A 16,506-nucleotide genomic window follows, 5' to 3' on the forward strand; every position below is an offset into this window, starting at 1 on the left:
TGAATTTCTCCGGTAAACCGGTTAGTTCAACAGCCTGTGGGAAACTATAGGTGGTCCAATCAATGGCCCCAGCAGTTACACCCGAACTGCTACCACCACCAACGATAACCTCACTTTCGTTAACCATTATGCTAAATTCTAAATAACTAATAATCTCTTCAAGAATGTTGAGAATCTCTCTAACAAGTATAGCAATATAGAGGCAAGTGTATAAAGAATTTAACAAGTTTAGGCCAAGACCACAGTTAACAAAACAAAACATGCAGGTAAACAAAATCAGTAACTGAAATAACGTAGAGAGAAAGAAAGATGTACCCGAAACCATAGCTTTCAACAGTGACTGAAATAAAGGTTTACAGATACAAAACGCCAAGAAAATGATTACAGCTGAGTCACCAGGCCTTGCTCTAAGTCCTGGCTGCTCTTGAAGAGATTATTGCCCCCTACCTGCTGCGTTTGGGATGTGCGCAATATCTCCACCAGGATAAAACAACTCGGAGTTTATGTTAACAGCAGCAACAAAACCTCCACTTCGACCAGCACCTCAGTCGCCGGAAAATATCAGCACTTCAGTTCTTGTGGGAGAGAAATGCAGAGAGGTTGAAGAGAAGAGATGAGAATGTAGTGTGTTGTATTTTATTATTCATTCAGTTTAGCCTCTATTTATAGGAGAGGAAAAATGAAACTGTCAACACACTTAATGTCTGAATTAAACTGCTTCATTAATAAAAAATAAAAACTGATCAGATTTTGAATTCATTAATGAAAAAATCAAAACTGATCAGCTTTTGAATTTAAAATATTTGTAACAGCTTTTCACATTAACACCCACATTATTATCAGAACTTAAGTTAAGTTCTGATTTAACTCATCAGTACTTAAGTTCTGATTCTGATATCAGAACTTGTTAAGTTCTGATTTTATTCATCAGTTCTTAAGTTCTGATTCTAATATCAGAACTTGTTACAGATCAGATTATTTGCAGGTTCAATATATTTAGACTACTTAGCCTATTTCAGAACCCAGCTCAATAATCCAATCACCGATAAATAAATTCGAATTAAAATAATTCTCAAATAAATAAAATCCTCGCCCAGGTCGCCTCGCGTACGCGAGACGCCGAGACATTCGCCCAAATCGCCCTTCGACCCGACCCGACCCGGTCCGGTACGGTGCGTGGCGGGGCGCGCGCGCGTGTGTGTGTGTGTGCGCGCATGAAGCACACAACAACACAATGGACCATCACACACCTTAGTAGTTGTATACTACTCATGTGGGTAATACCATATAAAGCACACAACCCCCTTTATTTATTTCAATGTGGGACAAACATTCTCAAATTTTCCAAGCTTTTCCAAGCTACTTTCAACTCTCATTTCATATGGATTTCATTAAGAAAATTCTTAAAACCATACATGAAAATTTAAGTTCAAATATCATTGAACAATTTCCAATCATTAGATTTTAGGATTAACATCAAGAACATAATTAAATTAAGCTCTAAAATCCTAATTTTCTAACATGAACTACGTTTGAGGTTGTGCTGGACAATATAGAATTAAATGGATCCCGTGTGGGAGTATTAACTGCAATAAAGAGTTAAAGTCTCAGCAACGGTATCAGAGGTTCCAGTCAACAACGATAAAATAATAAATGCTAACAATAAGTTTTCAACTTAACAATAGTAAATACCTAAAACAGAGACAAAAGTTAGGGGATGAAATGGTATTCCTGTGTATGCAGGTTAAATATTCTCTTTGTCAGTAAAAACGCTTTTTTTCCTTATTTTCACTCCATTGTTCTTGTTCTTGTTAGTACCTACCATGTAAATGGTGTTATGGCAACACCTGTTCAATCTTTCAAGACATTATGTAAAGAAATGTAACCTGCGAGTTTGAGCAATTCGTCGTTGGTCCACAAACGCCAAAAACTGTCGCCGGAATCATCCTGCAGATGTAACAACCATCTATAAGAAACTGATGTAACAACCATTTACCTACATCTGTAAAATGTAAAATGATACAACCATCTATGACAATACGCACCTCTTTTTGCATTGTTGCTTCACCTTCAATCTAAGAAACTAATTCTTCAATGGTACCTTAGCAGAGTGATTAGGTGGATAAAATTTGAAATTTGAAATGTTTACCCTAGGGATTAGGTGGGTACTAATGAATGCAGCAGCTTGCACAATAAAATTACTGGGAGAGAGTTTTTATATTATTATTTCTGTACTTTCAACGGTAAACAAAGCAATCCAACCGTGCACTTGCTTTGGCTGTGGTTTTGTTGGTAATTATTCAGAGAAACATGGGCAAAAAGAATAGAATTTTCATTACTGTAGCAAACAGGCAACATGCACCGTAGATATATTATAAGATATAAGAGCAAGTCCAAGAGCTCCCTTAAACATGTTTTTAAGTCCAAATATAAGATATATGACATAAAATTTGTACTCCAACAATATTTTAGTGGTTATTTATATCACTAAGAAATTTCTTCCATGCCTTATATTTAAAGAACCACAAGTCATTTCTTATTTCATTTTTATCAATAAAAAATAATTTATCTCTCTTTATTTTAGTTCTTTTCTCTCTCTTTCTTTCATATCTAATTCAAATTTATTATTATTATTATAAGAAATGAAAATAAGGATTATTGTTCTAGTTCAAATTCAAATAAGAAATAAAAATAAATCACTAAAAGTTAATATTTTATAATATTTATAACAAATCTACTAAGATACCGTTAAACTTGCTCAAAGATAGATAGATTTGTTCCCAAAAATTCACAACAAATTCTAGTGTTAATTTTATAACACTAGAATTATAGTCTTGGGTAAAAAAGAGGGTCTACTGATTCAATTCAGTTTGAGCTAGTCACAGTGTTCTCTAATCCCCTAGAATTAATGGAGGAGCTAAAATCAGCAATTCCTCCCACTCTAAAACGCCTGATTTCCGAAAGCACACTCATTACTCTTCCTTCTACTTGTTCCTCTCTTCATCAATTCTTTCAACAGCTTCCCCAATTCCACCAAGTAAGTTCACACACACCGTGTTCATGAGCGCACACTAGAAGAACCGTAAATATTTTACACTCAAACACATTTTATATCTAGTGCTATTGTATGTTTATTGATGTCTTTTTCAAATGCTCATTAGATTGTTGGAGATTTGATGTACAGTGATAGAGCGTTGTGCGGGAAGAATAAGGAGGCTGCTTTGGAGTCTAAGCGCAACGGAAACGACTGCTTCGCTAAAGCAGATTACGCCAATGCGCTTCGTTTTTACTCCAAGGCCGGTGTTTCGTTACTTGCTAATTGTTATGTAGTTTTCTTGTTTGTTTAGGATTACAATTTACTATAGATTAGGAATGTGGATTTAGGACTCGTTAGAATGTGCGAGATTCATATTAGTTTTGTCGAATTAGTGTTAATTGTTACAGTTACAGAAGTACATGATTAGTATTAGTGCTAACAATCAGGAGTTATAGTCGGTATTTGTTATGACTGATACTGTATTATTATTTGTGATTGCGGTTATTGATTAGAAATGTGGATTTAGGTTTAATTAGAATGTGCGAGATTCGAATTAGTTTTATCAAATTATTGTTAATTTAGTATGCAAAAACATAGTTAATGTTAGTGCTAACAATTAGGAGTCACAGTTGAGATTTACTCTGCCTGCTACTGTATTATTATTTGTAATTGCGGTTATTCTGATCTTGTGGTAGTTTTTGTTTGATGGACACTGTTTTGATATTGTTCATAGCTGAATAGTGCAGAGATGATTTTCGACTGCTAATTTCACTTAGTAATTAGTATGTTGTTGCACCATTACAGGCTCTACGTGATGCGCCGAGTGATGTTGATATCATGGGCAGGAACCTGGTCTCAACTTTATATCTGAACCGTGCGACAGTATCACATGTGAGTTAAATATTTTGTTTAGCATGTGTAGTTCATAGTTACATTGATTTTAATGTCAACTACTTGGATAACAAGCAAATAAATTATAAAGTGCTTTCTGGGGATATAATTATACAATAGTGGTCTGGATCATTAACCAAATTCTGTGTTTTTGTTTTTAAAGAGAATGGGTCTTCTAGTAGAGTGTTTACGAGATTGCGGTCGGGCTCTTGTGATTTCTCCGCATTACACAAAGGTGATAAAAGACATTCCCTTATCTTTTTAATACTTTTAAATCTTATCAGTTTGATATATTTATCTCTTATCATACACTTTCACAATTGTTTTTAAATAGAAGTACCTTTTTAGTTCTCAGAAAAAACAGTCGTAAATTATCTTCTAAATGTGAGTTATCAGTAAAAGCATAAACCTCTACTTAACCTTATGAAAATGCACACCTAGAGGGGTTGGTGAATTGGTTTATGGCCAACTACATTCAGTTATATCTTTATTGAATATTAAACGACTGTAATAGTCTAACCGTTGACTTGTCAGCTTGTTGAAATTAGTTAAAAACCCAGCCTGTTAGCTAGCGTTCTTTACTTTCCACAGTTGCATATCTTAGCTAGCTAACAATTTTTTTCTAAGTTCAACCCATATCTCTACTGGTCTATGTCCTGGTCCCCTACCAACTCGGTAAGAAGATATATTATTAATGAAGATAAACCACTATTACAAGATTTAATAATAAATTTCCCTTAACTCCCTTTTGCTAATAATAGCTTGCTGAAGCACCCTGTTCCTCATACCCTATGCCCTATAAGCCCTATACTACCAGAGTATAGACTTCTCTAGCCTCTAGTTTCCTGAACCCTTGTTTCCCAACTTACTTATCCAGCAACACTAATTAGACTTAATAATACAATCGAAACCAAAGTGTTTATAACTCAATCTAATGGACTCACTAGTATATATGTGTATCTTATATAAACTAGAGCGCAAAGAAATTTTTTCAAAATAAAGCAATGAGTTGTTTCTCCCTTGTGTTCTTCTATATGTGTTCTTTTGCACAAAATACATAGCCCCAAGTACATGTGGTGACATATAAGAGTTCGAATTATCAAAACTAATTGCAATGGTCTTGAATCCAGTTCTCACATTCAAAATTAGCTTGGATAATTCAAGTCTTAATGTTCACATAATGTTCATGTACTGAAGGAGAGATGCACCTTCAATACAGACGTAAAGTGCCAAGTGAAAATTGCTAATGAATATAAAAGATGTAACGTTCACACTAGCTCTTTTCCGGTGTTTAGGATACCGATTAATGCACAGTGCGAACATAAAGTATGTCTGGTTTTAATTGTGAATCATATTGTTTGTTAACTTGAGTTACTTAGACCAGATAAGAGGTTACATACGCAGTATGTTTACAAATTTGTTCCAGGCATGGTACAGAAGAGGTAAAGCGAATGCTTCTTTAGGTAATTATGAAGATGCGGCTCGTGATTTGACTGTTGCCATGAACATGGAATCGGCCCCAGTTGAAAAAAGAAAGATTGAAAGTGAACTGAAGCTATACATGGACATAAAGGAGGAGAGCAACAGCTTGCTGGATTGTGCTATTGAAAAGAACTTCAATGCTCCTGGTATATAACACCCATGTCCTACTTTTCTCTCTCTTCTTCTTTTGTTTTATCTTCAACAACTATATAACAATTGTATGAAGTGACTTAGGCTATTTGTTTGTCTTTTGTTGGCTCCCATTTCCTTTGGTGTGGTCAGTGGTGGCATGGCAGATACTTATAATACATTAAAAATGTCAATATTATTGGCAATTACTTTTCATTAGCATGATTATTAATGCGATCTCTTCATTATAGTTACTTATTTGAAGTAAAATTGAATGAAATTCTAATATATTGATGATCACCAAAACCCTGTTAAGTTTATACCAGCCTATATACGGATATAATAAGAGTAACTTTTTTTAATATTTAATAAATATATATATATTTTTTTTCTTCTGAAATTCTAATGTAAATAATAAATTGTGATTGTAGTCAAATTTTAATGTAAATAGTAGATTATAATTTTCGTAAGGAATTAAATATTAAAAAATCAAATTTTATAATTATATATTCTTATTTTGAGGGTGTTTACTTTCCAATTAATATTAAATAGAATCGAATAAAAGAGTTTAATGCTCGTAACTACGTACTCACATTTTTTTTAATGTTAATGCATGAGCGGTACACCGTACATATGTAATTACACAACTCGAATAAAATTTATCTAATTCTATCATTAAAATACATTACATACTCATATAACTCACCTAAGTACATACTCAGAGGTATTTTTCTCATAGAATAATGTGGTTAATGAGATTTGAACATTTGTTTGTATCTTTAAAAATAATAATATATATGTTTAATTTTAGTATGTTGTTTATGAGATTTGAACCTGAGACCAATGGTAGTATCTTAAATATAAAATTTAGTATTTGATCTAACAATTCTCATCTATTTGCTTTCGAAGATCTGACTATTATTATAACGGTTAACCAAATTACACATTATACCCTTGTTTGCTTATTATAGTTTAGTATAGTTTTAAGATATAGTTTGCACTAGAAAGAAACAAATTTTGAAAGAAAATAAAATAGAATATTATAGTATCTAGTTGATGGAAATCGAACCATATAACCTTGGTTGTATCCATAGAGTTAATTAGACTTCTAGGAGCAGTTTAGATATAAAAAAAGAAAGTTTTCTAAAGTATTACATCTTACGCTCCCATCTTTTTACTTTAAGATTTAAACCATCCATACCAACAACAAACAAAATATACCCATGTTCGCTTATAATATTATATAAGTATAGTATAGATAACATGTTGGGTTGTGTGTAAGAATACTAAGCCATAAAATAAACCATTGGATTTAACTTTATGTCAATTACATTCAAGGAAGCGCTAAATGGATCAAGTTTTTAAAGTTGGAATCACCCCAAATAATTTCACCAAGAAAGATACAAATTAAGGTCCCATAGCATTAATGATGTAAACCAAAGCTTAGCTTGATGTTAGAATATAGATCTGGTTGGGCCTTTCTCTAATATGTTGAGGTTTTAGAGAGACAACATGGTATCAGAGCTCAGGCAGTGGGAGGACTCAGGTTCGACTTCCTGCCACCCCAATATTCTCACAATTTATTATAGACACGAAAGGTAAATTTATGTCCCAAATATGGCCGCACGTGATCCACTTTTCGACCCAAAAATGGGCTCTCAATTGAGGGGGAGTTTTAGAATATAGATCCGGTTAGGCCTTTCTCCTAAGGAACCAGTCGCTCTAAAACCTCAAGGTATTAGAGGAAGTCGACCTATCCTTTCTTGCTTTACGGAACCCGTGTTTAACTTTTGTATTATTGTTTTAGTGGGTTTTCACCCAATGTTGGAGACTTGGAAAAGTCACTCTAACCATTTTTAACTACTATATGCTCACCCATCGCATGCATTTCTATCTTATATTAGGTGACATGATCACTAATGTAATTTAGCATATTTGTCATGTGCTAGAATTTAACTGCATTGTAGGATCATTGTACCATGAGCATTGCAGGGTTACCTAATTTTATGTTATATGTTATTGGAGAAGATTGGGGGGGGGGGAGCACTATCGTTTTCGTGTGTGTGTGTTAATGACCATAGAATTGAAGTGGTTTGTTCTCGTTGACCGTTAGGATTGGCATGCTGTTAATCTTTAGTATTTGATGTGATCCTGACTTAATTTGATTATTGGTAGCTGTCCTTGACTTCTGAATAATACACATCTTCTGTGACAGCTGAGAAGCCCCATGCACAACTGGAATGCGTTTCTACTCCATCTAAAGGAAGGGGTATGGTTGCTGTGGCAGACATACCACCATCTTCTTTGCTTAATATTGAAGAACCGTATGCTGCGGTAAGATCCAAAGTTGTTCTGCATACAACTAACAAATAATCTTGAACCAAAAGTCGTAAAACGGCATAATGGTTTAAGATGTTTTCTGCTAGGCAGATTTGATGCCTATATTGAAGACAAGTCAAATTAACCAAATACTAAAACCCAATTCCGTGTGAGTGACAAAAGTACCATCATTCTGGCCCTGCATTTTTTCCTTCCCTCCTCTCTAGGACAACTGAGTAGACAATGTATTTTATATGTAACATTTTGCTAGTTAATATACATAAAGTATGAAAAAAAGCTCACACCCTTGCTCTTGATCTTCATAGATTTGTTCGGTAGGTGTTGATCATGTTAAGGAACCAGTTACTCTAAAACCTCAAGGTGTTAGAGAATGGCCCTTTCCAGGATCTTATATTATTGTAACACTCCCCCTCACTCGAAAGCCCATTTATGGGTCGAAGAGTGGATCACGGGCGCCCATCTTTGGGGCATAACTTTGCCTTTCGTGTCCCTCATAAATTGTGAGAAATATTGGGGGTGGCAGGGATCGAACCTGAGTCCTCTGCCAGCCTGAGCTCTGAAACCATGTTAAGGAACCAGTTACTCTAAAACCTCAAGGTGTTAGAGAATGGCCCTTTCCAGGATCTTATATTATTCTAACAGATCAGAGTTATGGATAAAAATAGGATGTCCATTTAATGTGAAACATGATTCAACGGTTAGTATCTTTTATTTAAATATACTCGCAAAACTTCAATAGGAGGAATAAACTTGTAGAGACTCGGGAATGGGAAAAAGTGCTCATGCGAAATCGAGAAATCGTATGTAGAATACAAAGAGTATTTACTGCATACCTTTAAGTAGTGGATGATCCCTTTACATAGAGTTTGGCAACTAGGATTTAACACCCTTATAGACGAGTCTGAAAAGTTCTCCATTCCATCTTTCTTATAGGAATCTGCCCCCATTCGAACATTCCTCAGCTTGGATGTACTTGTCAGCTGGCACTTATGGAGAGTTCTTGGATTGTGACTTCCAAAATAAACTATCAACTACGCCTTGTTGCAAGGCTACTGTTTCCACCTTTTAATCAAGTTTTGGCTGTTCAATGCCTCGTTAGCTAAACGGTCCACAAAATTTGGCAGACTCTTTTCCTCTCTTTGTACGCGATTCTCAACAAATCTCAGCTCTTCTCATGAGCTATTGCACTTACTAACTAGTTTCTAAAACCTCTATATAGCTACCTGAATGAGCTGATTGAATCAGAGGATATATACTTGTGCTATCGTTGATCCATCTCTCCTAAAATTGTGGGAACTTCTTGCACTTGATGGAGTTATATGGGCTGCAACAACAGTGCATTGCAGCATGTCTTGTATGATCAAAGGGGTTGCTTATTTCTTCAGTAACCCTGGGGGGAGGGGGAGAGTGGATCATCTGGATCTCTCATAGGTAATTCTGTGATGGGCTTGACCTCTGCGGCTTGCTCAGGAGTCATATTTTCTTTTCGCGCCAATTCTTCCACCGATGTGGATACAACAGACATACTAGTGACACTGTCATCCTTCATCTCCTCATGAATTTTTATCAGTCCTTGCTCTTCAGAGATTTCTTAGAGCTTAATCTCTTATGTGTCTTGCCTAGAACAAGAATTCTGTCAGCGTGCTTCTGTCTTCATGTTCAAAATCATTTAGCACTTGCTAATTATTTAATCTGGATCAGATGTAATCTTATTTCACATTTATCATTTTGCAGGTCATATTAAAGCACTGTAGGGATACTCATTGTCATTTTTGCTTCAATAAACTTCCAATGGATACAGTCCCTTGTTCATCTTGTACTATACCTTTATACTGCTCTCATCAGTGCCAAACACAGGCTTCAGGACAAATCGCTGGAAGTGCTTCAAAGAGTCGCCATAATCATATAAGTCTGTCTGATGATCTTGAGAAATATATCGCAGATATTACTTCGTCAGCTTTTTGTACTGAGCAGAATTCTGAACACAGACACGAGTGTGGGGGAGTCAATTGGCCTGTAGTGCTTCCATCTGAGATACTATTGGCTGGCCGAATTTTAATGAAATTAGTTAAGCAGCAAATACATTCCGGCGGCTCTTCTTGCTTGGTGAAAAATTTGGTATAGTACAATTATTAGTTTCTTCTTAATCTGTATTTTTTAGACCTCATTGTTCATCCCCTCCCCAAGAAGGTAAAAAGAAAATGTAACTTAATGGTTGTCTAACTCATTTCTTATTTCCTGATGGAAGGGGATCTGTGCTCAGAAATGTAGCCTTCATGTTTATTGCAGGATCTTTGTCACAATTATGGAGACCATCCTTCAGATGTTAAATTGTATATGCACATCCATTCCATCATTTTGTTGTACTGTCTTCAGCATCACTGTAGCTCTGAACTTAAGGTTGATGGGGCTACTTTGTCACAGGTGAAGCCATCCCTCATCCTCCTTTGCTCATCTTTTTTAAACTAACAGGATATCTTTGGGATCATGATATGCTTATTTATCTAAATACTCATTTTTGGAAGGATCGTGGATTAGAAGGTAACCACAAAATAAGAATTGTGGAAAAAAATATTTAACAGCTGCATTAAACATCTAAATCCTTAATGTCTTAAGAGTTTTGAGACAAGGAAAAAAGAAACAATGAAACTTGTCGAAAAAAATGCTAATGTCGAAATATATGTAGAGCTTTTGATAATATTCACTTCTCCTGTACTGATCTGTGTTAGGCTCGATTTTCCCTGCCAATGGTCTTCTGAGTTGTGAGTTTGCAGTGCTTTGTGGCTTTGCCAAAGTTAGCCATCTTAATGAATTAAAAAAGAGCTCAAGAAAATATTATCCACTAGGCTGTTATTGTGTCATCTGACGTCTGATGTATCTTTGTTATTAGGCTAAGAGCTTGCTACTGATTAGATGCATGCCAGATTGAACATATATGCATGGTGTTTGTTATTGGTATTGCTAGTTACTTGGTCCTGCCAGTTATAATTTAGCTAAAGGATTTAACTTTTTATATACTCACTGAGTCACTGCACCTCTCATATGCAATGACCTTCCTTTTGATCTCCCATATGCAGTGTATTATACTCCTATGTCAAATCAAGGTTAATTCTATAGCAATTGTCCGTATGAACTCTTTTGATGGAAAGGAATCGATGGTTCCCTCGACATTATTATCTTTAGCAGGAAATGCTTTGACTAGTACCGTTGAACAGGTTTGAGCAAGAAACAACATTCCCGCTATGTAATTTTTTCATCTGAACTGTATTATGATGTCATCATGTTGACTTAATTTGTCTTTTATTATGTAATCAGCGCCCATTATGCTTGCACACACCTTACTGTGTGCGCACAAATTCTATGTACATGGTTGATCTAAAATAGGCTGTGACAACGTTTCTGCTTGCTGATTCAAGTACTAGGTTCATTGCCAATATCGTGTACTACTGATCTTGTGCAATTTGATATTTAAATTTCAGTAATACTCTCATATTCTTTGGTTGAAATTTATTAGATGGAATATCCTATACTACATCTAGAATGCATACAGTGCTGATGTTGATTTGTTGTAGGCGCCAGGCAGGGTAATTAATATATTGATGTTGTGGGAAATGTATTGTTTTACTTTCATTATGGCAAGAGCTATTGTTTTTATCTGATTCAAACACAAACATAACAAAGGAGATTCAAGAACCCTATGCTATGTACTAAACTAGATGTACATAAAATCTTATATCTCTAATCCTTTGCTTTATGTTGCTTGGTACTCTTCAGGAGTCATTTAAGTTGTATAGATGTGTTCCACCGATCCACCCTAATCTCAGTTCACGGTGTGTGTACAGGTTAAAGTGGGTCAGGCGATTTATTCAGCTGGTAGTTTGTTTAACCATTCTTGTCAGCCAAACATCCATGCATATTTTCTATCGCGGGCTCTATATGTACGATCCACCGAGTATGTGGCAGCAGGAAACCCACTTGAGCTATCTTATGGACCCCAGGTACAACTGTACCTATGGTTTACTTATATAACCATGTTTCTCTTTTGCATAAGTGGTTTTACTTGAGACAAAAGAGAGTTATGGCTACATAGTTTATACTTATCCTGTATTGTCCTCAATTTTTTGAGATTTTCTCAACCTTATTTGTGAAAATATTAGAAATAAATAAGAATTTCCAGAAAATTACTTTTACAAAATACATTTTAAACTATTAAAATCTGTAATTGAAACGTGTTTGCTGGATTTTCCGGATGAGTCAGCAAGCGTGCTTTTTTTTAGGACATTTCTCCGCAATGTCCAAATAGTGCAGAACAATTACGTTTCTTTACTTGGAATGATCATTTAAAGAATGTTGAATGTACACATATATATCGAAACACAAGTGGGATCGCAGGGACAATGTAAAACATGAGTGATAGAAGCATGCATCTGCCCCTCATCAACATTAATATCTGTTTGTAGGTTGGTCAGTGGGATCGCAAGGACCGCCAACGGCTTCTTAAACATCAATACTCATTTAGTTGCCAATGCAGTTCTTGCGCAGGAATAAATTTGCCAGACCTTGTTCTTAATGCATTTCGGTGCACTAAACCAAATTGTTTTGGGGTAGTCCTTGATGGACCTCTCTTGTATGAGAAACAGATGGTTAGCCAATGCCTAGATATCCACACAACTTGCAGTTCTGACCCTATTATGCAGGTAATCAATGTTCTTAGTGGATGAGAAATGCACTCGGGTTTCTTTCTGAGAAGAGTTAATCACATTTTAATCTTCAACTAATAACTATTGTAGACTATAGTTATAACATCTATTTAAGACCATATGAAAGTATAATATGATGTCTTTTTGTTTATCAAACAAAACACATATGCACTTCTCGTATGTACATGTGCAGATGAAAGATGGTTGGAATGATACATAATTCGGCACAGAATATAGTGTGTTTCCGAAAGTAGAATTTATAGCTAGTACCCACTGTATGTATATGTTGTTGGCCTTCTACGGAAAATGAGGACTGCTAACAAATGTTTTTTTTTACTATTTTCTCAAGTCAACTTTTTCAGAGAGTGTTATTTTTTCCAAAACGTTAAAAAGAATATGATCGTCTACTACAACCAACTGCAACCCGTAATTTGAAAAATATAATTCTATAAACTGCAAATAATTAATGAATTATCTTTAAATACAAAAAGAATTGATGTTGTGTATGTGGTGATTTACTAATTTCCTTATATTTTTTATGAGATGTTGACATCACGCTTGACTATTTTATGGGTGGAGTGCACATTATCCGGAAGTGCTTTCTATGTATCCTGATATGCTTTTTTAAAAAAGTTGAACATATCATCTTCCAGTTTTCTGATTTAATGGTACTTCTAAGATTAGGAAGCTTGAGTATGAGGAGATCAAAAGAGTGGCCCAATGTGTATTTGAGCAGACCAACTCTGTTCATCATTTTCAACCTGGAGTTTGTTTGACTTGTGGTTCTCATGTTAATCTTGAAATGTCAGCTGAAACACTAAATGAAGCTACCCAAAATAGCAAAAGGTATGTCATCGAGTTCTTTTGCAAGATACAAATTCTATCATCTTTTTAAACAATTTAGTGCAAATTTTGTGGATACTCATAGATTAGATCCTGATATGTACTTTTGCAGATTGAAGGATGCAATAGTTTTCAACCAAGTATCAGCTGATACCCTTTCATATTCTTTAAATTCTCTCGATCTTTTGCGATCTAAATTACATGCATACAATAAGAAAATTGCAGAGGTAAGTGTTGTTACCATGAATTTGCAGGTTTTAGTTCATGAAATTAAATGTTGTAATCATTTTCAGCTGTTGGTGAAATAATATTTGTCACTATCAACCTCCCTTTGCTTCCCTAGTCTGTGTATGACAGCGCGCGCGCGCACACACACACACTTTTATAAGTAATTGGCATTTCTTATAATTTTAATGTGTACCTGAGTAGAGGTGTTCATATAATATTATATCTCAGCTGGAGGATAATCTGGCACAAGCCTTTTGTGTGGTTGGAGAATTGCAACATGCAAGGAGCCATTGTAAAGCATCCATGCAGGTATATTTTTAAAAGAACATGTAGTTGCTCTTGCTACTTCATACCGGAACAATCATCTATACTACAAAGCTTAAGTTTAGTATTTTTGTCTCTCATAGTGTTGTTTGATCCCAAGGTTGTCTACATGATATTTAGACTTCAATTTGAGCTCACTTTATTCCGGGGAACAACTGTGAATCTGTGATAGTATACATCTACATGATAAATCTAAATAAATTTTAACAATGTGCGATGAGATAAAGATAAGGATTTAAATACTGAAAAATATAATCAATGTATTTAATCTGTGAAACCAGGGAAAGAAAATTGTGATGAGTAATATGACACGGAGTAGCATTAAAGGGTACTGATTTCGAAATACGGCACAGAGTTGCATAAAAAGGTATGGATGGGGCTCATCTATTATCAATATTATCTGGTTTCTTTCAGTGGGAATATAGTGCGAGTGATTTTTCTTTTGACTGGGTAAATGTGATTTCCTCTCCTTGTTCAGTGCACTTGGTAACGTGTATATTAGCTTCAGGAATGATAATTTTCATCATGAAATGGTTCCACCTTAAAATAATGCTCAATAGGACTGCTGGTCCTAATTACTCATGACAAGGGACTATTCAATCTCATGCTTAATCCATTGACTGATCTCATGGATTATTATTCATTACTCTAATTATTCGAGGGGGTTCATTTCATCTCCTGCTATAAGTTCAAACGATTATTAATCCCTCTTGAGATAAATTTAGAAATTATCCCATGCGTAAAATTAGAGCAAATTGTTCCGTCCTCGAGGCGAGGACTTAATCCTTGTAAACAAACATAGTGTAACAATATCTCTGAGAGTTACCTACAGCGGGAAGATAAGAAAAGAAACTATTTTGTTTTGTTTGAGAATATGATTACCTTTTGTTGCTATTTTAAATTAGGATCCTTATATAGCTCACGTAATTTGTGGCTCTCTCTAAAATTTGCAGATTCTTGGAAAGCTTTATGATCCCAACCATATTGTCATTGGAAATGAACTAGTAAAACTAGCATCTATTCAGCTATCGTTGGGTGATTCTGCTATCATTGATACTATAGAACAAGTTGATGCAATATTTTCCCGGTATTACGGGTCTCATGCCAATATCATCCTCCCACAACTAGAACATCTCAAGAGAGAAGCCATCAAGCTTACTGCACGATAACACGGCTTGATTTTAGGTATTTAAAAATAAGTTTGTTTTGATACTTTGCTCTTGTAACTTGTAAGTGACCATTTCAGAATTGTAAGTAGTTTGGTATGGTAAATAATAGCATGCTTGTTTTATGTATGGAATAACTTTTCTTTTCTTTCTATTAAGTGTTAACTTTAGTGTTCATGTTATCCAATACTAAAATTTATAGACATTTTACAACAGGAAATGCATGCAAAACTGTGCAGTAGTACCAAAATGATTCTCTCAACCAGGTGCCCAATATTTCAGTTCAAATAATTAATTACAAAACCGCGAAGCACTACAAATTAGTATTCTATTTGAATGGAAAAAAGGCTACAACGTTTATCCTGGAATAGACTTGGTTTCATTTTTAAATAAAGAGGTCACACTTCGGCTCGAGATTAAAATTATTTTACAGATTGTTTAAAGAAAAAAGTATGTTATGGATTAAAAACTAATATATATAATTGCTGTATTTAGTACTAAGGAACGTGAGTTTCAAGGCTCGATTTGACTGCTCTTGTGTTTCGTGGCTCGATCTGCCTTAACAAGATGCCTACGTACCTTGCTGATTGCCAATGATTAAGTCAAAAAACGTAGTTCTGATTTGTGGGGTGAGGCCCCCATTATATAGATGTGGGGGTCCTTGAATTGGACTTGGGGTAGGAGACTTGGTGGTCAAGCCTCTGAATTATGATAGACTTAGGAGTCCTAGGAAGTAGGAAGCTGATTCCTTATTCAATGAGGTTCATTGGAGGCCAATCTACAAGGATTTATATCCCCATTAGGGCTTATCTTGATAGCTGTTTTTCTCCCTTATTTATTAATTACGAAATTAATAAATAATCAGGGTTTTGGGCCTTCTTTGTTCCATCAGGCCTGATCTGGTCCATCAGGCCTGATCAACGTGTTAACCTTTCTGGTCTGAATATCATACATCTTCTTATTGGGCCTAGCAGCCCACACCTTGTATAATTAATGCAATATTTAATTATACAATCAGAATTTATTTATCCCTATCATTTGCCCCCCAACTTTTGGGAAACATTGACTAGGTTTTGCAGAAGTTAAGTCCATTCGTTCCCTTACAGGGTTTCGTTTTTGCGTAAAGTGTGGAGCGACCTACACGTTTACCACGATTTACTTTTATTCCTTTTATTCAGGAATTATCTTAATTTCCAGGAATTTTTCCCTTAATTCCTTGAGAGGATTAAGCTCATGGGAGCTCAGTCTCTGGCTTCGGCAGCCTTTTCTTTTTTGAACCTACCTTTCTTTCTTAGCATTCTCTTGCCTTATACTTTGTCGATTGCTTTGTTTCAGTCTAACGCCTATTTTCAAGGCGCTGTGAGGC

The 16,506-nt window shown here is 35.2% G+C and overlaps 1 protein-coding gene across 3 annotated transcripts; it reads left to right on the forward strand.

Annotated features, from left to right (window-relative positions):
• Positions 1–2,786: 2,786 nt before the first annotated feature.
• On the forward strand, positions 2,787–15,292 carry LOC141708702 (uncharacterized). Of its 3 annotated transcripts, XM_074512456.1 has the most exons (16): positions 2,787–3,037; positions 3,162–3,296; positions 3,842–3,928; positions 4,092–4,163; positions 5,355–5,556; positions 7,755–7,873; positions 9,614–9,997; positions 10,169–10,303; positions 10,957–11,094; positions 11,722–11,877; positions 12,340–12,576; positions 13,259–13,425; positions 13,535–13,649; positions 13,879–13,959; positions 14,256–14,341; positions 14,928–15,064. In XM_074512456.1, the coding sequence occupies exons 1-15, from the start codon at positions 2,909–2,911 to the stop codon at positions 14,307–14,309; spliced, it is 2,211 nt and encodes a 736-aa protein (XP_074368557.1). In that variant the 5' UTR covers positions 2,787–2,908; the 3' UTR covers positions 14,310–14,341; positions 14,928–15,064. The 3 variants fall into 3 exon arrangements, with proteins under 3 accessions (XP_074368557.1, XP_074368556.1, XP_074368558.1); XM_074512455.1 differs by lacking the exon at positions 14,256–14,341 and having other exon boundaries at positions 2,789–3,037; positions 14,928–15,292; XM_074512457.1 differs by lacking the exon at positions 14,256–14,341 and having other exon boundaries at positions 2,899–3,037; positions 3,185–3,296; positions 14,928–15,292.
• Positions 15,293–16,506: the final 1,214 nt, after the last annotated feature.

Source organism: Apium graveolens, chromosome 2 (assembly GCF_009905375.1).
Source record: "Apium graveolens cultivar Ventura chromosome 2, ASM990537v1, whole genome shotgun sequence".
Lineage (NCBI taxonomy): Eukaryota > Viridiplantae > Streptophyta > Magnoliopsida > Apiales > Apiaceae > Apium > Apium graveolens.